A 23,833-nucleotide genomic window follows, 5' to 3' on the forward strand; every position below is an offset into this window, starting at 1 on the left:
TAAATACCAAAGAATAGAGGGAAGAGGAGCTGCATCCATTATTATCCTCTGATGCCTTTTATAAAGTGGGATCCTATCGAACCATCTAGACAGTCAGTCAATGTGTGTCTCCCCGTGTGTCCCATGGGGAGACATGTTTCTTTGTAGCCCTGCACTAACACACCTGCTTCAAAAAGTATCTGAATATACTGTGTAATATTCAGTATAATGCTCTGCTAATCGTTTGCTTCTTCCCACAAAATTGCATTGGAGATGTGAGCTGCCCGTCTGTGTGAGGCCTGAGGAGCTAAGGTGTTGTTGGAGAGAGTGAGCTGAGGTGAATGATCTTCTTAGCGGCGTCGAGCCCAGCCGCTAACCTTTGATATGCGCTGCCTGTCATCGGCATTATAATAACAATCAATTCTGAGAGAAAGCTAACACGGTTTAGTCCTCAAAGCACATCAAAACGTCATACATTTTCCTCACAGAGCCCACTCATTAATTACTTAACTTAACGCAGATGCATAACAACATACGCATAACACAATAATTAAAACGAACTGTGGTTACTTAAGTTCCTTCTCCATTATAATTCCATTCTAGGCCTTTTGTGATTGATTATTTGTGATTGTTTGCTCCATAACTGTTCTATAACTGGTTCATACTGTACTGTAAAGTCCACATACACACCTACTGTAGAGACAGGTTCCTGGATACAGATGAAGCCTGGTCTTGGACTACCCTTTCAATGGAGAATCTCCTGTTTGTCATCATCTAGTTAGTGAGTATTTTATTGGCTTAGAGAGAATAAATATGGCAGTTTTGATTGGAACATTCAAGGGCTAAAGTAACTAACTAACTAACTAACTAACTAACTAACTAACTAACTAACTAACTAACTAACTAACTGGGTCATGTGAGACAACAATGAGGATTCCAGCCATGAAAGCTCTAAAGCAGCAATAACAATAGACCAATCTGAATGTATGGCACACAGACACAGAATCAACCCTTTCCATAAGTTTCCCTTATTTCCTATAATCACATGCCAGAGAAACTGGTTGCATTCACCTGGCTCCATGCATGGATTGCTTTAAATTCCCTCTTTCCCTCATTCTGTTCTCTCCTGAAAAACATCCATGCCTGTGAATGAGTGACACCGCTTTGAATCCTCGTCTATGATTTTAAATATTCCATTCAAATGCACATAAATGAATTCAAAATAAATACCAGCAGGAATAAATTAGCCTTCTTCTAATTAGGCGTTAAGCTATCTTTGAATGTCACATCTTACTGTACCGGAGCTGGGGGTCTGTTCTGAAACCTGCTGAGAGTGTGTGTGTATATGCGTATGTGTGTGTGAGTGTGTGTATGCGTATATAACCCACTCCTCAGCCTCCTCTCAGCTTCACACACACAGTCCCTAGTCATGGATCATGTTAGTGCCTTTGTGTCCCTGTTAGCTGGTAGCTAGGCTATCCATCCCTCAGCCATAGCGCTGGTCATGCTCCTCTTTAAGAGGCTGAGAGGAGTGAAGGGGGTTTTGCCTCTATGTCTGAGAGACCTGACAGATATAGAGGATGGGACCAAAGTAGGCTGGTGGAATGATCTATAGGAGGAGACCCTCATTGTAATGTCTGAATTGAACATGTGGTTTCCATATGTTTGATGTGTTTGAAACCATTCCACCCATTCCACTCCAGCCATTAACATGAGTCCGTCCTCCCCAGTTAAGGTATTAACAACCTCCTGTGGATGGGAGTCCTCTAAAGAACATTGGATAGGTTTTACTGCTAACCTACAAAGCATTACATGGGCTTGCTCCTAACTATCTCTCTGATTTGGTCCTGCCGTACATACCTACACGTACGCTACGGTCACAAGACGCAGGCCTCCTAATTGTCCCTAGAATTTCTAAGCAAACAGCTGGAGGCAGGGCTTTCTCCTATAGAGCTCCATTTTTATGGAACTGTCTGCCTACCCATGTCAGAGACGCAAACTCGGTCTCAACCTTTAAGTCTCTACTGAAGACTCATTTCTTCAGTGGGTCATATGATTGAGTGTAGTCTGGCCCAGGAGTGGGAGGGTGAACGGAAAGGCTCTGGAGCAACGAACCGCCCTTGCTGTCTCTGCCTGGCCGGTTCCCCTCTTTCCACTGGGATTCTCTGCCTCTAACCCTATTACAGGGGCTGAGTCACTGGCTTACTGGGGCTCTCTCATGCTGTCCCTGGAGGGGGTGCGTCACCTGAGTGGGTTGATTCACTGATGTGGTCATCCTGTCTGGGTTGGGTTGTGCCGTGGCGGAGGTCTTTGTGGGCTATACTCAGCCTTGTCTCAGGATGGTAAGTTGGTGGTTGAAGATATCCCTCTAGTGGTGTGGGGGCTGTGCTTTGGCAAAGTGGTTGGGGTTATATCCTTCCTGTTTGGCCCTGTCCGGGGGTGTCCTCGGATGGGGCCACAGTGTCTCCTGACCCCTCCTGTCTCAGCCTCCAGTATTTATGCTGCAGTAGTTTATGTGTCGGGGGGCTAGGGTCAGTTTGTTATATCTGGAGTACTTCTCCTGTCCTATTCGGTGTCCTGTGTGAATTTAAGTGTGCGTTCTCTAATTCTCTCTTTCTCTCTCTCGGAGGACCTGAGCCCTAGGACCATGCCCCAGGACTACCTGACATGATGACTCCTTGCTGTCACCAGTCCACCTGGCCGTGCTGCTGCTCCAGTTTCTTTCAACTGTTCTGCCTTATTATTATTCGACCATGCTGGTCATTTATGAACATTTGAACATCTTGGCCATGTTCTGTTATAATCTCCACCCGGCACAGCCAGAGGAGGACTGGCCATCCCACATATGCTCTCTCTAATTCTCTCTTTCTTTCTCTCTCTCGGAGGACCTGAGCCCTAGGACCATGCCCCAGGAATACCTGACATGATGACTCCTTGCTGTCCCCAGTCCACCTGACTGTGCTGCTGCTCCAGTTTCAACTGTTCTGCCTTATTATTATTCGACCATGCTGGTCATTTATGAACATTTGAACATCTTGACCATGTTCTGTTATAATCTCCACCCGGCACAGCCAGAAGAGGACTGGCCACCCCACATAGCCTGGTTCCTCTCTAGGTTTCTTCCTAGGTTTTGGCCTTTCTAGGGAGTTTTTCCTAGCCACCGTGCTTCTACACCTGCATTGCTTGCTGTTTGGGGTTTTAGGCTGGGTTTCTGTACAGCACTTTGAGATATCAGCTGATGTACGAAGGGCTATATAAATAAATTTGATTTGATTTGATTTGATAGGTGTGTTGAGAGGAACAGACGTGTGGAGTGGATAGAGAGAAAGTGCACTCGTAGAAAGAAAGGTGCTGGAACCTAAAAGGGTTACCCGCTGTACCCATAGGAGTACTCTTTGAAGAAAATGTTTTGGGTTCCCGATAGAACCCTTTTGGTTCCATGTAGAACCCGTTCCACGGACGGTTCTACATGAAACCCAAAAGGGTTCTGGAGGCGAAAGAAACGCACAGGTGTAGTGGAGTAGAAGACTTGAAAAACAAAAGGAGAGCAGTACAGTCTTGTATCTATGATCGTATGTTATCCAATCATGTTTTTTACATGTTGTATTTATATCTGCCACACCCGTCCATGATTACAGACACCTGTGTAGGTCCTTTGACACTATATAAACTAGTGACCCGCATAGTTTGACATTATTATAACGACATACTCTGAGAGTCGGGAAGCAAGTTAAGGGAGCGAATATATTTAATAAATAAACGAACACTAGAAGAACCACGAACAGCGCACCAACATGACACAGATACAGAAACAACGATGACTGGGGAAGACACCAAAGAGTGTGACATATAAAAGGCAGGTAATCAAGGAGGTGATGGAGTCCAGGTGAGTGTCATTATGCGCAGTTACGCGTAACGCTGGTGACCGGTGTGCGCCATAACGAGCAGCCTGGTGACCTAGAGGCCGGAGAGGGAGCACATGTGACAATTATACCCTGATGAAGACAGCTTGTCTGTCGAAACATTGGTTATTAAGATATTCAATTATTGCATCTGAGCTCCTAGAGCGTGCAGCTCTCCTTTTCTTACCCAAAAGGGTTCCATCTGGAACCAGAAAGGGTTTTCCTATCGTGACAGCCAATAACCCTTTTGGAAGCTTTTTTTCTATCAATGTGGGAAAGATTAGATCCATTGAGGCTGATGTTCTGTTACACACATGCTGTAGGTGTGCACAAGCAAATAGACATTGAGTGTGGTCTTGTCTAAATGAGGCAAAGAGATAGACCTGCCACATAAACAATCACAGGTATGTCATTCAAATCAAAATCAAATCAAATTGTATTAGTCACATGCTCCGAGTACAACAGGTGTAGACCTTACAGTGAAATGCTTACTTACGAGCCCCTAACCAACAATGCAGTTTAAAAAAAAATACAAATAAGAAATAAAAGTAACAAGTAATTAAAGAGCAGCAGTAAAATAATAATAGCGAGACTATATACTATATACAGAGTCAATGTGCAGGGGCACTTTTTAGTTGAGGTAATATGTACATGTAGGTAGAGTTATTAAAGTGACTATGCATAGATGATAACAGAGAGGAGCAGCGGCATAGACGGGGGGGGGGGGGGGGGGGGGGCAATGCAAATAGTCTGGATTCTTATGGCTTGGGGGTAGAAGCTGTTTAGAAGCCTCTTGGAACTAGACTTGGAGCTCCGGTACTGCTTGCCGTGTGGTAGCAGAGAGAACAGTCTATGACTAGGGTCAAACAAAGACCTTTCTTCTGAAACTCATAAATCTATTCTTGTTCTGAGAAATGAAGGCTAGTTTCTTGGCGATTTCTTGCATGGAATAGCCTTCATTTCTCAGAACAAGAATAGACTGACAAGTTTCGGAAGAAAGTCCTTTGTTTCTGGCCATTGAGCCTGTAATCAAACCCAGAAATGCTGAACCCAGAAATGCACCCCTAAACTAACACACACAGGCATGCTCCACACAACTCCACCCACACAAACCCCACCCCACACTCAAACCAACCCTCTACTCACATTGTACAATGAGCTCCACCACAGCTTCCCTGGGCTTCACGTTGAACCCGTTGAACTGGCTGGTCTGGCAGCGGTAGGAGCCGGTCATCTCTCTGGACACGTTGACAATCCGCAACACCCCATCGTAGCTCTCCACCTGCAGGGTCCCGTCCGGCATGGGCGCTTCCTTATCGGCCCGAGACCACAGGATAATGGGCTTGGGCTTCCCTGAAACCAGACACTCGAGCTCCACCGTGTCACCCTCCCGGACCACCAGGGGGCTCTTACCCCGCGGCACTGTCAGGTTGGGAGGAACTAAGAAAGAGAAAAACAGAGGAGGGACTGATATGGGGCTCTAGAAAGTCGGCTGGCGGGGTAAGGGGGAATGGTCGACAGAGGGAGAGGTGGAGGGATGGTGAAGCGAATGAGCATCCATGTTGCGATGGATTTGAGTTGAGTTTGAGTTGAGTGCAGCTCTGTTGAGTATTCGGTCACATACACACAATGATAGTATAAGTTGAGCTGAGTATCAGCAAGATACGCTGCTGTAATGGAGAACCATGCCACGGAGAAAGTTGGAGCGATGGCTGTTAGCTTGGATCAAAGTAGCTAGAGAATAGTATGAAAAGTCACCAAGCATGGTGACCAACAGGAAAAGGGTTAAACGTAAGTTAGTGTTGTCACAATACCAGAATTATGACTTCGATACCGATACCAGGGTAGTATCACAATACTTAATACCAACACGATACTTGATAACAAAACGATACCAAAACGATACCACGGCAAAAAAAGAAGGATTTTTTTTTTACATCAACATTTTTCAGACAGCCATCCATGCATTATTGAATCAATTGTACAATTAATTTGACTTTGTTTTTACCAATCTAACTACATAATGGTAATAGTTTATTTTAATGGTAAATAAGTGGGGAGCTAACATGATGCAGCCCAGACTCCCAGCGCAGGCTAAGTGTGGAGCTAACATGATGCAGCCCAGACTCCCAGCGCAGGCTAAGTGGGGAGCTAACATGATGCAGCCCAGACTCCCAGCGCAGGCTAAGTGTGGAGCTAACATGATGCAGCCCAGACTCCCAGCGCAGGCTAAGTGGGGAGCTAACATGATGCAGCCCAGACTCCCAGTACAGGCTAAGTGGGGAGATAACATGATGCAGCCCAGACTCCCAGTACAGGCTAAGTGGGGAGCTAACATGATGCAGCCCAGACTCCCAGCGCAGGCTAAGTGGGGGAGCTAACATGATGCAGCCCAGACTCCCAGTACAGGCTAAGTGGGGGAGCTAACATGATGCAGCCCAGACTCCCAGCGCAGGCGAAGTGGGGAGCTAACATGATGCAGCCCAGACTCCCAGCGCAGGCTAAGTGGGGAGCTAACATGATACAGTCCAGACTCCCAGTACAGGCTAAGTGAGGAGCTAACATGATGTAGCCCAGACTCCCAGTACAGGCTAAGTGGGGAGCTAACATGATGCAGTCCAGACTCCCAGCGCAGGCTAAGTGGGGGAGCTAACATGATGCAGCCCAGACTCCCAGTACAGGCTAAGTGGGGGAGCTAAAATGATGCAGCCCAGAATCCCAGCGCAGGCTAAGTGGGGAGCTAACATGATGCAGCCCAGACTCCCAGCGCAGGCTAAGTGGGGAGCTAACATGATACAGTCCAGACTCCCAGTACAGGCTAAGTGAGGAGCTAACATGATGCAGCCCAGACTCCCAGCACAGGCTAAGTGGGGAGCTAACATGATGCAGCCCAGACTCCCACCGCAGGCTAAGTGGGGAGCTAACATGATGCAGCCCAGACTCCCAGTACAGGCTCAGTGGGGAGCTAACATGATGCAGCCCAGACTCCCAGTACAGGCTAAGTGGGGAGATAACATGATGCAGCCCAGACTCCCAGTACAGGCTAAGTGGGGAGCTAACATGATGCAGCCCAGACTCCCAGCGCAGGCTAAGTGGGGAGCTAACATGATGCAGCCCAGACTCCCAGCACAGGCTAAGTGGGGAGCTAACATGATGCAGCCCAGACTCCCAGTACAGGCTAAGTGGGGAGCTAACATGATGCAGCCCAGACTCCCAGCGCAGGCTAAGTGGGGGAGCTAACATGATGCAGCCCAGACTCCCAGCGCAGGCTAAGTGGGGAGCTAACATGATGCAGCCCAGACTCCCAGCGCAGGCTAAGTGGGGAGCTAACATGATACAGTCCAGACTCCCAGTACAGGCTAAGTGAGGAGCTAACATGATGCAGCCCAGACTCCCAGCGCAGGCTAAGTGGGGAGCTAACATGATGCAGCCCAGACTCCCAGCACAGGCTAAGTGGGGAGCTAACATGATGCAGCCCAGACTCCCAGTACAGGCTAAGTGGGGAGCTAACATGATGCAGCCCAGACTCCCAGCGCAGGCTAAGTGGGGAGCTAACATGATGCAGCCCAGACTCCCAGCACAGGCTAAGTGGGGAGCTAACATGATGCAGCCCAGACTCCCAGCGCAGGCTTGCAATGAGTACGTGGAGCAGGCACGGTGAGCACTATAATAAGTGGTCGGCTGCGCTGATAGACAGGCTTGATCCGTCAGAAACATTTGACAAAAATCCTGATAATAACACAAATTGTAGTCCCGAACTGTCTAGCATCAAAAAACTACAGCAGTTTCGGTATACCATGCAACACTAATGTAAGTCGGCAATGGAAAAACAATGAAGAGCTGAAAGGAATAAATAACTCAAATGCATCCAATAAAATAAAACTTAAAGGTAGAGTCAGCGATATTAAGTAGATGCACAAAGTAAAAAGCATAGTGGGTCAATTTCAAACATCAACTAAGAGCGTTGGAGCGCGAGGCTAAACATCTTCGCTGTTTTGGCTACCACGTTAACAGAATGTGAAGCGTAACACTCGCACATGCACAGATACTGTGTGTGACTGAAGGAATGTGGCTTGGGCCCTAAAACCCTCACAAACCTTTACGGATGCACAATTGAGAGCATCCTGTCGGGCTGTATCACCGCCTGATATGGCAACTGCACCGCCCACAACCGCAGGACTCTCCAGAGGGTGGTGTGATCTGCCCAACGCACCCCCGGGGCCCAACTACCTGCCCTCCAGGACACCTACATCACCCGATGTCACAGGAAGGCCGAAAAGATCCTCAAGGACATCAACCACCCGAGCCACAGCTGTTCACCCGGCTATCATCAAGAAGGTGAGGTCAGTACAGGTGCATCAACGCTGGGACCGAGACACTGAAATACAGCTTCTATCTCAAGGCCATCAGACTGATAAATAGCCATCACTAGCCGGCTTCCACCCGGATACACAACCCTGAACCTTAGAGGCTGCTGCCCTATATACAGTACATAGACTTGGAATCACTGGCCACTTTATTAATCAAACACTAGTCTCTTTAATAATGTTTGCATACTGCTTTACTCACCTCATAATATACTGTATTCTATTCTAATGTATTTTAGTCAATGCTACGCCGACATTGATCGATCTAATATTTATCTACATTACCGGTCAAAAGTTTGGACACACCTACTCTTTCAAGTGTTTTTCTTTATTTGTACTATCTTCTACATTGTAGAACAATAGTGAAGATATCAAAACTATAAAATAACACATATGGAATCATGTAGTAGCAAAAAAAGTGTTAAACAAATCAGAATGGATTTTATATTTTATATTCTACAAAGTATCCACCCTTTGCCTTGATGACATAATTGCATACTCTGTCCACATACATTTGGTCATGTAGTGTATGTAGTTGGACGGGAAGTTGGAGAGGCCAGTAGTGAATGATCAATAAATAATAAAACAGTGGCAGGGTGCACACTAAAAGCATACATTACTATCGAGAGGCCTCCATTGATTCCTCTGTGTGTGTGTGTGTGTGTGTGTGTGTGTGTGTGTGTGTGTGTGTGTGTGTGTGTGTGTGTGTGTGTGTGTGTGTGTGTGTGTGCTTTCTTGCGTGCGAGCGGTGTGTGTGCTTGTGTGAGTATGTGCGTGTGCTTGTGTGAGTTTGTGTGTGTGCTTGCGTGTGCTTGCGTGTGCTTGCGTGTGTATGTGTGTGTGTGTGTGTGTGTGTGTGTGTGTGTGTGTTCTTGGGCTGAGGATAAAATATATCGTCACTGGCAGATTGGATCAAAAACCAGCCACTCATCGGGGTAATGTAGTGGGCTGGACACAGTAAACTTGTTTAATGAGCAAACCTGGCTATAAAATCAGTGTGTGTGTGTGTACGTGTGTGTGTGTATGTGTCTAAACCCAAAGAAAGATTTGGAGCTCTGTTGCAAATAAACAATGCAATCACTGCAAACCAGTCATGAAATCACCCTAAAACAAACCCCAGTGAAAAATACATTATAGCAAAGCTCAAGCTACTGACTTTAATTCAAACATCAATGGACTCAAATGATGTTGAAACTCATCCCAGTCAACTGAAGCAATACTGAAAAACCACATCCAATACTATATGATGTTGGTGATGAAATAACATGCAATCTGACCAAAGAAAATTAAATCACTTTCCATCTGACTCCTAATACGATGATTGTCTGTGTTTCACTATGTTGCTTAGACAGAACAGTAGTGAATTGTACAATGAATACGGTCCTTAACAAGTAAAACAAGCAACAGCGCGATGGTCACTAGGTACATGACTGCAACAGTGAGCTAGATGGTCACTAGGTACATGACTGAAACAGTGAGATAGATGGCCACTAGGTACATGACTGAAACAGTGAGATAGATGGCCACTAGGTATATTACTGCAACAGTGAGATAGATGGTCACTAGGTACATTACTGCAACAGTGAGATAGATAATCACTAGGTACATTACTGCAACAGCGAGATAGATGGCCACTAGGTACATTACTGCAACAGTGAGATAGATAATCACTAGGTACATTACTGCAACAGTGAGATAGATGGCCACTAGGTATATTACTGCAACAGTGAGATAGATGGTCACTAGGTACATTACTGCAACAGTGAGATAGATAATCACTAGGTACATTACTGCAACAGCGAGATAGATGGCCACTAGGTGCATTACTGCAACAGTGAGATAGATAATCACTAGGTACATTACTGCAACAGTGAGATAGATGGCCACTAGGTACATTACTGCAACAGTGAGATAGATGGTCACTAGGTACATTACTGCAACAGTGAGATAGATGGTCACTAGGTACATTACTGCAACAGTGAGATAGATGGTCACTAGGTACATTACTGCAACAGTGAGATAGATAATCACTAGGTACATTACTGCAACAGTGAGATAGATGGTCACTAGGTACATTATTAAAACAGTGAGATAGATGGTCACTAGGTACATTACTGCAACAGTGAGATAGATGGTCACCAGGTACATTACTGCAACAGTCAAATGGTCACTAGGTGCCTTACTGCAACAGTCAAATGGTCACTAGGTACATTACTGCAACAGTGAGTAGTATACAATAACTAGCCACTATGACCTGGACTGGTCAGTGGCCAGTGGTCAAGCACTAGCAACGTACATAGCAACAAGACCGGCTACAGACAACTAAAACAGAGCAGTGGAATCAACATTTTCTCCATGTAGCTTTCTCAATGTGTCTCCAGTAATCACTTAACAACAATACATGCCACGTTCACTTTCATAGCATATTGTCCGTTTTGGCTAATGTTTCCAAAATCCAAACAGTCCTGAATATCCCCAGTGGTAGCGCAGTCACCGATTTGGCCAACAACAAGGCCATTAGTGTGTCAGCGTGAGACATTTTCTCTGTGTTTCCATCCTAACAAAAAGGCAGCATCTCAATGCCTCTATGACCCAGTGGGCAGTTACAGCTGCTGGGCTTGTGCTGTTGGCTGGAGAATGCCATGGTAATAAAACCATGTGTAGCTTCTGCCATTGTCCTCGTCTGGAAGGCCACACACACATTCTCTCTTTCTCTCTCTGTGGCTGGTTAGTGTGTGACTGTTAAGAAACACAGAAGTGCACATGAACGTGCATACACATACACGATCTGGAACTGTACGTGCATACACATACACGATCTGGAACTGTTCGTGCATACACATACACGATCTGGAACTGTACGTGCATACACATACACGATCTGGAACTGTACGTGCATACACATACACGATCTGGAACTGTATGTGCATACACATACACGATCTGGAACTGTACGTGCATACACATACACGATCTGGAACTGTACGTGCATACACATACACAATCTGGAACTGTACGTGCATACACATACACGATCTGGAACTGTACGTGCATACACATACACGATCTGGAACTGTACGTGCATACACATACACGATCTGAAACTGTACGTGCATACACATACACGATCTGGAACTGTACGTGCATACACATACACGATCTGGAACTGTGTGTGCATACACATACACAATCTGGAACTGTACGTGCATACACATACACGATCTGGAACTGTACGTGCATACACATACACGATCTGGAACTGTACGTGCATACACATACACGATCTGGAACTGTACGTGCATACACATACACGATCTGGAACTGTACGTGCATACACATACACGATCTGGAACTGTACGTGCATACACATACACGATCTGGAACTGTGTGTGCATGCACATACACGATCTGGAACTGTGTGTGCATACACATACACGATCTGGAACTGTACGTGCATACACATACACGATCTGGAACTGTGTGTGCATACACATACACGATCTGGAACTGTACGTGCATACACATACACGATCTGGAACTGTGTGTGCATACACATACACGATCTGGAACTGTACGTGCATACACATACACGATCTGGAACTGTGCGTGCATACACATACACGATCTGGAACTGTACGTGCATACACATACACGATCTGGAACTGTGTGTGCATACACATACATGATCTGGAAGTGTACGTGCATACACATACACGATCTGGAACTGTACGTGCATACACATACACGATCTGGAACTGTACGTGCATACACATACACGATCTGGAACTGTGTGTGTCTGCTGAGAGATGCCCTTTGTGGCGTGTGTGTGTGTGTGTGTGTGTGTGTGTGTGTGTGTGTGTGTGTGTGTGTGTGTGTGTGTGTGTGTGTGTGTGTGTGTGTGTGTGTGTGTGTGTGTGTGTGCGCGTGCGTGCGTGTGTGTGTGTGTGTCTGCTTGCATGAGGAGGGACCCGGACCCTCTTCTTGTGTCCCAGCCAGGCTGCACCTCTCTGGGGTCTCTATCAGCCTCAGCTGGGAAGCTGATTGCTGGAGCCTTACAGGGATTCGTCACTACTACCAAAACAGACAGTTGACTATGTGAACTGACAGCCAATATGGCGATGTTTGGTACTTGACATTTTTACACAGCTCAGAGAGGCGTGTGGGGTCAGAAGGACTGTGCACACAATGCAACACTCTTTGAAAATAAACTCAACTGTCCTCTTTGGGTGAGTGCAGTGACATCAATCTCCGTTGCTGTGGTAACGCTGCACTCTGCTCGAGTGAGTGTGTTTGAGAGAGAGCGAGAGAGAGAAAGTGTGTGTGTGTTTGTGTTGGCTCTAGGCCAGGGAGTTGGCTGCTCTGTGACAGCCCTCTCTGTGGAGCTTCACCCCTGTGGTGACAGTGTGTGTTGGCCTGTAGGGATATACTGTGTCTGTCCTGCGGGGCTCAGAAGGGCTTAGCTGGCTGACGGCGCACGAGGGCACAGGGAGGGAACTAACACCATTCATAGGCACTGAGGCTCCACACACAGGGGCATTCCTCTAGGCCCACAATGTGTGTGTGTGTGTGTGTGTGTGTGTGTGTGTGTGTGTGTGTGTGTGTGTGTGTGTGTGTGTGTGTGTGTGGTGTGTGTGTGTGTGTGTGTGTGTGTGTGTGTGTGTGTGTGTGTGTGTGTGTGTGTGTGTGTCTGTGTGTGTGTGTGTCTGTGTGTGTGTGTCTGTGTGTGTTATAGCCCCTATCATTCCCAGCAGGAACCAGCCTTATTGCGGTGCTTTCTTCTCCCAAGACACCCCACACTGAACATCAGTGAAAGGTTTGTGGTTATCACCATGACAAATGTGATTTTCCACAGCCATGATGTGTGGCATTTCACAATCAAGGGCTCTCAACAGCTCCCACCATCACTGAGAGAGGCTTTACTTTTCTGCTTACAACAATAAAATATGATATTTTAGAAGATGATTTAATTGAGCTGACGTGCAACTTGCTGTTCGTGAAGTACAAGGCAAGGAAGCTGAAGAAACCCCAATAGAGTGTGGAGAGTAGAATAAAATACACAAACCAGTGAGTCACTCAGCCCTGCTTTCAGTGATTCATTGAGGAAAGCAATTACCTACAGCTACTAACTGACCCACCGGTACCACAACACAAACAAGTAGCTGAAGGAACGATGAGTCAAAGTGAATGTGCCAACCAGGATTCCTGTACCAGAGCCAGTGAGCAGGACTGAAGGACCAGACTAGAGCAGCACATCACATCAGCAACGCCTGCAGCAGCAACCATGACAGGTCACTACAGTCACCGGATAACACGGTGACTAGATAATCACAACCTCTCACTTTCTGTTAGTTCTGACGATAGGGATGGACGGTTGAACAAAGGACATGAAGACAGAGAGAGGGACCAGAGCTAGAGATGGACAACACAAATACATTTTCAAAAGTGGTCTCAACCCCTGATTGTTGTTGGCCAAGGGTTAGGGTTCAGTTTTAGCGAGTGCGTGGGATTGAACTAAGCCATAAGGGTCACATAGAGTGATGTTACCCAAGTCAGATATCCCAATTATAATCAAACAAATCAGAGGTGGTCTCCAAGTTGAACCCTCTTTCAGGAAGTCCAGTGGCTCTAACCAGAGTTTATTCATATAGCACCTTCTTTTATTATCAACTGAACCCTTAATTGATTTGCTTAATTTATTAAATGCAGTTATTCATTTGGGTGGAGAGCCATCTGTTGGGTGCTGTTGGGTATCCGAGATGTGGAAAGGGCTGATGATTGAGAAACAGATGCATTACTTAAATATGGGAGAGAGGTGATTTTCTATCCCAATTATAGAGAGATTTTTTTTTATCAATTACTATATGGCTCAGGCTGAGCTAGGAGCTAGGATGAAAACCAATGGAGCTTGTAGCTTTCTGGGACTGGGTTGGAGATCAATGGGAGTAAGATGTGGAGTTACATGTATTTATACTGTAGCTAACAGGCAAGGTTTTCCATTTCCTATTTGTGCGAATCTACAGGCGTAATGCTGCTACAGTGTTCTGATAATGACCAATGTACCACTGGATTTAACAAGTACCTCAATGGGATTCAAAGAAATTGAAGAAGGATTGGGCCGACGGAACGCTTGCCAGAGATTCAACACTGCAGGTTAGTCAATTCTCAGATTTTTCAGAAAGACTTTAACTTGGACAAATCCGCCCCTGATTAAGTTCATCACAAAGTAGTTCCAGCGAGTAATCTGTTTCAGAGTGAAAGTGAAGGAGGATAGGTGGAACAGTTAGGTTGATTAAAGGCATGCCTAGGACGCCTCCGTAGGTTAGTCTGAGTGTTTATGTCTCGTCCTCCACTAGATACATGTTTAACACAAAGGCTAATGCAAAGATGAATCTCCCTATGTCTGGAAGAAACTCCCTCCCCCCCTCTCTCTATCTTGCTCTCTCTACAGCTTAATTAAAGGGGTATATTAAAATGAAGATGGCTTACATTTTACCCCGTAGCATGAAAATGCCCTCCTCCTTTCCTCTTTTCCTCCTTACTTTCCACCAGTCTGTTAATCCTGTCAGTAATGGATGGGGAAATCTGGGCTCTTGTTTGATTCCTACTCATGAATAAAACATTAACTCTCAGGGTACCTAAAATAAAAAAAAGTCTTAGCTAGGTAATGAGTGATGATTGTAAATATTAGCACTATTTTGTGAGGGTGGAAACTAATGAAAGCTGTGGGGAAAAAGTGTAGTCAGCAGTACAGAGTATGAATATGTGTTGTGGATAATGAGTGTTGGTTTTGTCAGGGGATGGGGACTAGGACTGGACTAGGCTAGAAGAGTTTGGGCTGGAGGCTGGGCTGGGCTGGGCTACATGTAGTAGGGCTGGCCTGGGGCCCTGCAAGAGCTTCAAAGTGTTCAGGATGGAAATAATTTAGACTCAATATCTTTCCAAACACTTCAACAGAGTGAGGACCCATCTCTTTCCTAACACTTCAGCAGCCTGAGGCTCCATCTCTTTCCAAACACTTCAACAGCGTGAGGCCCCATCTCATTCCAAACATTTCCACAGCGTGGAGCCCTGGCAGAGCTGCAGGGTAATCTGCTCTAAATGTTTTCATTAAGAGACTGTAATTACTGCTAGCCTCTCTCTCCCTTCAGGAGAACAGCAGAGACGGTTTGGTTAGCCCAAACAGCAGGCCAGCCAAGACAGAGATGACTGACCATTGGCTAGCAACATCATCACCCAATCTTGGGCTTGATTATAGCGAGAGCAGAGGCAACAATTTGTCTCGACACAGTGGTCATGCTACTTCAGAACATCTCAGTCCCCACAGAAAGTTACAGAAGGACAATGACTCAAGCAGTGCACAGTACGATTCTACGTTAGTTTTTCTCTACACCTGTACATGAATCACTGCATACTATCTTCACACAACTCTTTCATCGTATTCAACATCATTAAACCCCTGCAACTTAATACAACCTCCACCTAGAAAAACAATCACCCTTAAAAGCAATCAAATCTGAGCACAAAAGACCCTTTCATGTTATATCTCCTTTGCTGCTCTCTGAGAGAAGAGAGAAACACAGTCTTGTTCCACATTAAAGAGCAAGTTTCGGTGTCAGTGGGCCCCACACACACACACACACACACACACACACACACACACACGCACACACACGCGCACGCACACGCACACGCACACGCACACGCACACGCACACTCTGTTCTATCCTCATGGGGAAATCAAATTGATTTCCAATCTAAATACTATTTTCACTTACCCTAACCCTAACCTTAATCTGTAACCTAGAATCCAAACTCTAACTCCTAACCCTAAACCCAAACAACTAACTCCTTATCCTAACCCAAATTCTAACCCTAATTATAACTATAACTATAACCCTAAACCTAACCCCTAATTTTAAAATAGCCTTTGTCCTCATGGGGATGTGGGAAATGTCCCGACAAGGAAGAATTTTGCTTGAACTAACCCACGCACGCAGAAGCACAAACACACACACATATTTATCAGGAAGCTACCATCCACTGGAGCCTTTGAAACACACCAAATCAACAACCAGCAAATTCAGAATGTCTGGGATGGGATGAGAGACTGAACGCTTGTACAGAACAGGCATTCCAAGTGGAAATTCCCAATCGAAGTACCTCTTTTCTGAGGCGCTTTATCGATTGGGTCCTGTCCGTTAGAGACGGAGTATAAGGAGGTGACACAACAACACAGCAGCACGGGAGATCACCGATAGTCTTCTGAGTGCTGATTACACATGACACCCACAAAACCCCCTCCAACCCTGCATAATCACTTCTCCTCCCTAACCCATACTTCTCTTCTCCTCTCTAACCCATACCTCTCTTCTCCTCTCTAACCCATACCTCTCCTCTCCTCCCTAACCCATACCTCTCCTCTCCTCCCTAACCCATACCTCTCTTCTACTCTCTAACTCACATCTCTCTTCTCCTCCATAACCCATACCTCTATTCTCCTCTCTAACCCATACCTCTCTTCTCCTCTCTAACACATACCTCTCTTAACCTCCCCAACCCATACCTCTCTTCTCCTCCCTAACCCATACTTCTCTTCTCCTCTCTAACCCGTACCTCTCTTCTCCTCTATAACCCATACCTCTCTTAACCTCCCCAACCCATACCTCTCTTCTCCTCCCCAACCCATACCTCGCATCTCCTCTATAACCCGTACTTCTCTTCTCCTCTCTAACCCATACCTCTCTTCTCCTCTCTAACCCATACCTCTCCTCTCCTCTCCTCCCTAACCCATACCTCTCCTCTCCTCCCTAACCCATACCTCTCTTCTACTCTCTAACTCACATCTCTCTTGTCCTCCCTAACCCATACCTCTCTTCTCCTCTCTAACACATACCTCTTCTCCTCTCTAACCCATACCTCTCTTGTCCTCCCTAACCCATACCTCTCTTCTCCTCTCTAACACATACCTATTTTCTCTACAACCCACAACTCTTCTCCTCTCTAACCCATACCTCTTCTCCTCTCTAACCCATACCTCACTTCTCCTCCGTAACCCACACATCTTCTCCTCTCTAACCCATACCTCTTCTCCTCTCTAACACATACCTCTCTTCTCCTCTCTAACCCATACCTCTCTTCTCCTCTCTAACCCATACCTCTCCTCTCCTCCCTAACCCATACCTCTCCTATCCTCCCTAACCCATACCTCTCTTCTACTCTCTAACTCACATCTCTCTTCTCCTCCATAACCCATTCCTCTATTCTCCCCTCTAACCCATACCTCTCTTCTCCTTCCTAACGTATACCTCTCTTCTCATCTCTAACCCATACCTCTCTTGTCCTCCCTAACCCATACCTCTCCTCTCCTCTCTAACACATACCTATTTTCTCTACAACCCACAACTCTTCTCCTCTCTAACCCATACCTCTTCTCCTCTCTAACCCATACCTCACTTCTCCTCCGTAACCCACACATCTTCTCCTCTCTAACCCACACCCCTCTTCTCCTCTCTAACCCACACCTCTCTTCTCCTCTCTAACCCATACCTCTCTTGTCCTCCCTAACCCATACCTCTCTTGTCCTCCCTAACCCACACCTCTATTCTCCTCTCTAACCCATACCTATCTTCTCCTCTTTAACCCATACCTCTCTTCTCCTCTCTAACCCATACCTCTCTTCTCCTCTCTAACCCATACCTCTCTTCTCCTCTCTAACCCATACCTCTCTTCTCCTCCCTAACTCATACCTCTCTTGTCCTCCCTAACCCATACCTCTCTTGTCCTCCCTAACCCATACCTCTCTTGTCCTCCCTAACCCATACCTCTCTTGTCCTCTCTAACCCATACCTCTCTTCTCCTCTCTAACTCATACCTCTCTTCTCCTCTCTAACCCATACCTCTCTTGTCCTCTCTAACCCATACCTCTCTTGTCCTCTCTAACCCATACCTCTCTTGTCCTCTCTAACCCATACCTCTCTTGTCCTCTCTAACCCATACCTCTCTTCTCCTCTCTAACCCATACCTCTCTTCTCCTCTCTAACCCATACCTCTCTTCTCCTCTCTAACCCATACCTCTCTTGTCCTCCCTAACCCATACCTCTCTTGTCCTCCCTAACCCATACATCTCTTCTCCTCCTCAACTCCTGACATTATTTTACTAACCACTAACAATACAAACTTCCATCATTTCCTATGTAATGCACATCCCCAGGTTATAATCTTATAAAGAGGCCACTATTCACTTCTAATCACCAGAACATCCATATCTAAAATCTACCAGAGACATTATGTATGTACAGTTGAAGTCATTAAAAATCATTTCTAAACCACTCCATAAATTTCTTGTTAACAAACTATAGTTTTGGCAAGTTGGTTAGGATATCTACTTTGTTCATGACTCAAGCAGTTTTTCCAACAATTGTTAACAGACAGATTATTTCACTGTATCACAATTCCAGTGGGTCAGAAGTTTATATACACTAAGTTGACTGTGCCCTTAAACAGCTTGGAAAATTCCAGAAAATTATGTCATGGCTTTAGAAGCTTCTGATAGGCTAATTGACATAATTTGAGTCAATTGGAGGTGTACCTGTGGATGTATTTCAAGGCCTACCATTAAACTCAGTGCCTCTTGCTTGACATCATTGGAAAATCAAAAGAAATCAGCCAAGACCTCTGAAAAAAATTGTAGACCTCCACAAGTCTGGTTCATCCTTGGGAGCAATTTCCAAACGCCTGAAGGTACCACGTTCATCTGTACAAACAATAGTACACAAGTATAAACACCATGGGACCACGCAGCCCTCATACCCGTCAGGAAGGAGACACTTTCTGTCTCCTAGAGATGAACGTACTTTGGTGTGAAAAGTGCAAATCAACCCCAGAACAACAGCAAAGGACCTTGTGAAGATGCTGGAGTACAAAATATCTATATCCACAGTAAACGAGTCCTATATTGACATAACCTGAAAGGCTGCTCAGCAAGAAAGAAGCCACTGCTCCAAAACCGCCATAGAAAAGCCAGACTATGGTTTAGAACTGCACATGGGGACAAAGATCATACTTTTTGAAGAAATGTCCTCTGGTCTGATGAAACAAAAATAGAATTGATTGGCCATAATGACCATCATTATGTTTGGAGGAAAAAGGGGGAGGCTTGCAAGCCGAAGAACACCATCCCAACCGTGAAGCACAGGGGTGGCAGCATCATGTTGTGGGGGTGCTTTGCTGCAGGTTGGACTGGTGCACTTCACAAAGTTGATGGCATCATGAGGTAGGAACATTATGTGGATATATTGAAGCAACATGTCAAGACATCAGTCATCAGGAAGTTAAAGCTTGGTAGCAAATGGGTCTTCCGAATGGACAATGACCCCAATCATACTTCCAAAGTTGTGGCAAAATGGCTTAAGGACAACAAAGTCAAGGTATTGGAGTGGCCATCAGAAAGCCCTGACTTCAATCCCATAGAAAATGTGTGGGCAGAACTGAAAAAGTGTGTGTGAGCAAGGAGGCCTACAAACCTGACTCAGTTACAGCAGCTCTGTCAGGAGGAATGGGCCAAAATTCACCCAACTTATTGTGGGAAGCTTGTGGAAGTCTACAAGAAACGTTTGACCCAAGTTAAACAATTTAAAGGCAGTGCTACCAAATACTAATTGAGCATATGTAAACTTCTGACCCACTGGGAATGTGATGAAAGAAATAAAATCTGAAATAAATCATTCTCTCTACTATTATTCTGACATTTCACATTCTTAAAATAAAGTGGTGATCCCAACTGACCTGAGACTGAATTTTTACTATGAATAAATGTCAGGAATTGTGGAAAAACGGAGTTTAAATGTATTTGGCTAAGTTGTACGTAAACTTCCGACTTCAAGTGTATGTACAATGAATGTCAAGGAAGTCGAACAAATGGTAATAGCAGCAGCCAGTTCGATGAAGAGAGGGAATGGATTTAGTTTTGGAGTATGGCAGTGTCCCATATTTAGTCCACTACTTCTGACCAGAGTCCGGATCAAAAGTAGTGCACTATATAGGGCATATGGTGCTTTTTGGGATGAAGCCCATTAATTTAGTTTGGATATCAGGCAATAGGATTGGATGTTACATTCAGATTAATTTGGGGCAGAAAATAGGTCACATTATGGAAACAACACCTGAATATGCGTAAATTCAATAGGTGAGCATGAGATGTTTTTGTGAAATAGAGGAATTATGAAAGTGTATTCTCTAGTGTGTATGTTTTAGCACAAGTGAACATTTCTATTACTGTGTGTGTGTTGCTACAGTCTCCATGATGTATATACTGTATGACTGCTGTGTATGACTAACTGTACATTCCCTGTATAGTGCACTACTTTTGACCAGGGCCAATAGGGTTCTAGTCAAAAGTAGTGCACTATATAGGGAAGAGGGTGCCATTTGGGATGTGTACACAGTGTAGCCTTACGAAAGTCTCTATCCGCCACGGTGGTATGTTGCTGGGGGGGGGTGTATAGGTCAATCTCCTGCTCTGACATGGCGGTGTGTGAGACTCACCAGTAGTGGAGGAGATGTTGACATCAATGCTGATCTCAGGTATGCCCCCTCCCTTCAGCGCAGCCACACAAGTGTAGGTGCCAAAGTCAGTGAACTTCAGGTCGATGATGTCCAGGTTGGTGGTGCCAGGGGAGGTGTCAGGGTCCGTCTGGGTGATCACCATTCGCTCAGAGCTACGCAAGGCGCGGCCATTCTTCAGCCAGCCAAACGTCAGCTCCTCAGGGGGCGTGGCTTCCACCTGGATGGAGTGCCGAGTTGAGTATGTGTGTGAAAAGGGGATGGTGTGTTTTTTGTGTGTGTGTGTGTGTGTGTGTGCATACCTGGCAGGATATCTTGACCTCACGGCCGATCTGGATGTTGTCGTCATTGTGGTAGGGGTCAGGGGTGATCCAGAAACGGCCCTTCTTCATCGCTGCAGGGAGAACACACACAGACACACCACAACAAGTAAGAGAGTTTCAGGGTCTGTGTGGGTTTGTTTATGTGTGAACCACAGGGTTGATTCCAAATGGCCCTTTATTTGGCCCTGTAGACAGAACAAACACTTAAATATGTTTTTCTGTTATTTGCAGAACAATAACAGACAAAATAGTTCTGCTGTCCGTTTGTTGAGAAGGGAAATGTATATTTTTGCTTTTCCACAAGTTTGAGATAACAAACACACCAGCCAAGACTTTAGAGGCGGTAAGGCGTCAGAGCAAAACAATTTAAAGGGGCGCTGTAAATGCTTTGGAAATTGATTTTGAATGGTACGTCAAATTGTGGAGTAGCAAACTCTCTGCTAGCTGATCAGATTGAAATATGTTTGTCTGAGATTCACTTTATCCAATCACAGTCTGTCTGATATGTGTTTCATCCAATCACACAAGTGTTGCATTCACTGATTGGAGTCATTTTACAAACAAACACATGTACACTCGCGCATGCACACACGCACATACATGCACGCATGCACACACAGACACACAGAGAAAGCAGAAAGCTACATTATTTTTTTTTAAATGGAAAGATCTTTTATTGCTAATCTAGTTTAGTTTCCAAACACCGTCAGCAAACCCAGCTCTTCAGAGAGAAAAGAAGAGAGGGCTGATTTCATTATAATGCATGTTGCAATGTTTCCCAATGCTGCTGTTGTACAATTCATCTCGTCTGCGCAAAAAATAAACTGACAGTTCCACAGAAATCTTTTCATCTAGCAATTCCCTGGCGACATTATCATATTCAGTTTGGCGAAAAAGGAAAACAAAACCTGCATGTCAGATTCAAACACAGGAAATGTAATGTGCAAAACATTGCAATGCTGAAGTCTAACAGAGGCAGGGAGGCAGGGAGGCAGGGAGGCAGGGAGGCAGGCAGGGAGGAAGGTAGGGAGGTAGGTAGGAGGGAGGGAGGGAGGTAGGTAGGTAGGTAGGCAGGCAGGCAGGGAGGGAGGGAGGGAGGGAGGGAGGGAGGGAGGGAGGGAGGGAGGGAGGCAGGGAGGCAGGCAGGGAGGGAGGTAGGGAGGCAGGGAGGCAGGGAGGCAGGGAGGCAGGGAGGCAGGCAGGGAGGGAGGTAGGGAGGTAGGTAGGAGGGAGGGAGGGAGGTAGGTAGGTAGGTAGGCAGGCAGGCAGGGAGGGAGGGAGGGAGGGAGGGAGGGAGGGAGGGAGGGAGGGAGGTAGGCAGGCAGGCAGGCAGGCAGGGAGGGAGGGAGGTAGGTAGGCAGGCAGGCAGGCAGGCAGGCAGGCAGGCAGGCAGGCAGGCAGGCAGGCAGGCAGGCAGGCAGGCAGGCAGGCAGGCAGGCAGGCAGGGAGGGAGGGAGGGAGGGAGGGAGGGAGGGAGGGAGGGAGGGAAAGAGAGTGACACACACCTACACACTAAGAAACCAGAGTGTACGTTTCAAACCAATGTCAGATTGTTCCTGACATCTCAGACAAATGTTGGATTCATGTCAGGGTAAGTTCCTGCAGGGCTTAGATCAATAATCATTTATCTTCACAAATTTGGTTCGGTGTCATACCTTTCCCTCCAGAGCAGATTTAGGACTTTTGATTTTTTGATTTTTGATATTGGAATGTTTTGTTATTTCACTGTGCGGTTGAGATGTAAAAGCAAGAATTTCATTGCACCGTTTACACCCCTCTGTATCCTCTGTATATGACAAATAAACTGTATTGAGGTGGGGTGAAGATTGTGGACATTTTTAAGGCCTTTGTTGTGTCTATGAACACCCTCTGCACTCCTCTACTGGAAGAAAATACATATTACTGCAAATCATCTGTTGATGACTGGGTTCTTTCTTGTATGAAGTTGCTGTTCAATTGCTCTGCCATTATTATTATTATTATTGTATGAGGTATTCTTGGTGGGGTTACCCCTGTGATGTGATGTGGGTTTTATAGGGTGTGTATTATCTTCTCTCTCCACTGGCTATCTGGTAAACAGGCTACACTCTAGGCAGTCTCTTCTGCTGAGGTGTGTGGGTCTGGCAGTGGTACACTCTCTATTCTACTCTTTTCCTTCCGGCATGGTTAATACCTGCCTGGCGCCCGAACAAAATCTTTATCTTTATCTCTCTAATAAATACCACTGCAACAGTACCAGTCAATAGTTTGGACAGACCTACTCATTCAAAGATTATTCATATTTTTTTAATACTATGTTCTACATTGTAGGATAATAGTGAAGAAATCAAAACTATGAAATAACAGATATGGAATTATGTAGTATGTCACGTTCTGACCTTAGTTATTTTGTTATGTCTTTGTTTTAGTATGGTCAGGGCTTGAGTGGGGTCTATTGTCTATGTTCCTTTATCTATGTTTTGGGATTTCTGTGTTTGGCCTGGTATGGTTCTCAATCAGAGGCAGCTGTCAATCGTTGTCCCTGATTGGGAACCATACTTAGGTAGCCTGGTTTCACTTTTGAGATGTGGGTCATTTATTTTCCGTGTCTGTGTTTGCACCATACGGGACAGTTTCGATTTTTGTTTGTTCTTTCACTTTGTTGTTTTGTATTTTGTAGTGTTCAGTTTTACATATTAAAATGGACACTTACCACGCTGCA

The 23,833-nt window shown here is 45.6% G+C and overlaps 1 protein-coding gene across 1 annotated transcript in view; it reads right to left on the reverse strand.

Moving 5' to 3' along the window:
- LOC110522476 (MAM domain-containing glycosylphosphatidylinositol anchor protein 2) overlaps positions 1-23,833 on the reverse strand; it is a 379,869-nt gene that overhangs the window by 137,777 nt on the left and 218,259 nt on the right. The window contains exons 7-9 of the mRNA XM_021600903.3: positions 21,112-21,203; positions 20,792-21,029; positions 5,028-5,321 (exon numbers count right to left, since the gene is read on the reverse strand). Of these exons, the coding sequence (XP_021456578.2) occupies positions 5,028-5,321; positions 20,792-21,029; positions 21,112-21,203 (624 nt within the window). The remainder of the gene's footprint in view (positions 1-5,027; positions 5,322-20,791; positions 21,030-21,111; positions 21,204-23,833) is intronic.

This window comes from Oncorhynchus mykiss, chromosome 4 (genome assembly GCF_057628025.1).
Source record: "Oncorhynchus mykiss isolate SJ-2025 chromosome 4, ASM5762802v1, whole genome shotgun sequence".
Taxonomy (NCBI): domain Eukaryota; kingdom Metazoa; phylum Chordata; class Actinopteri; order Salmoniformes; family Salmonidae; genus Oncorhynchus; species Oncorhynchus mykiss.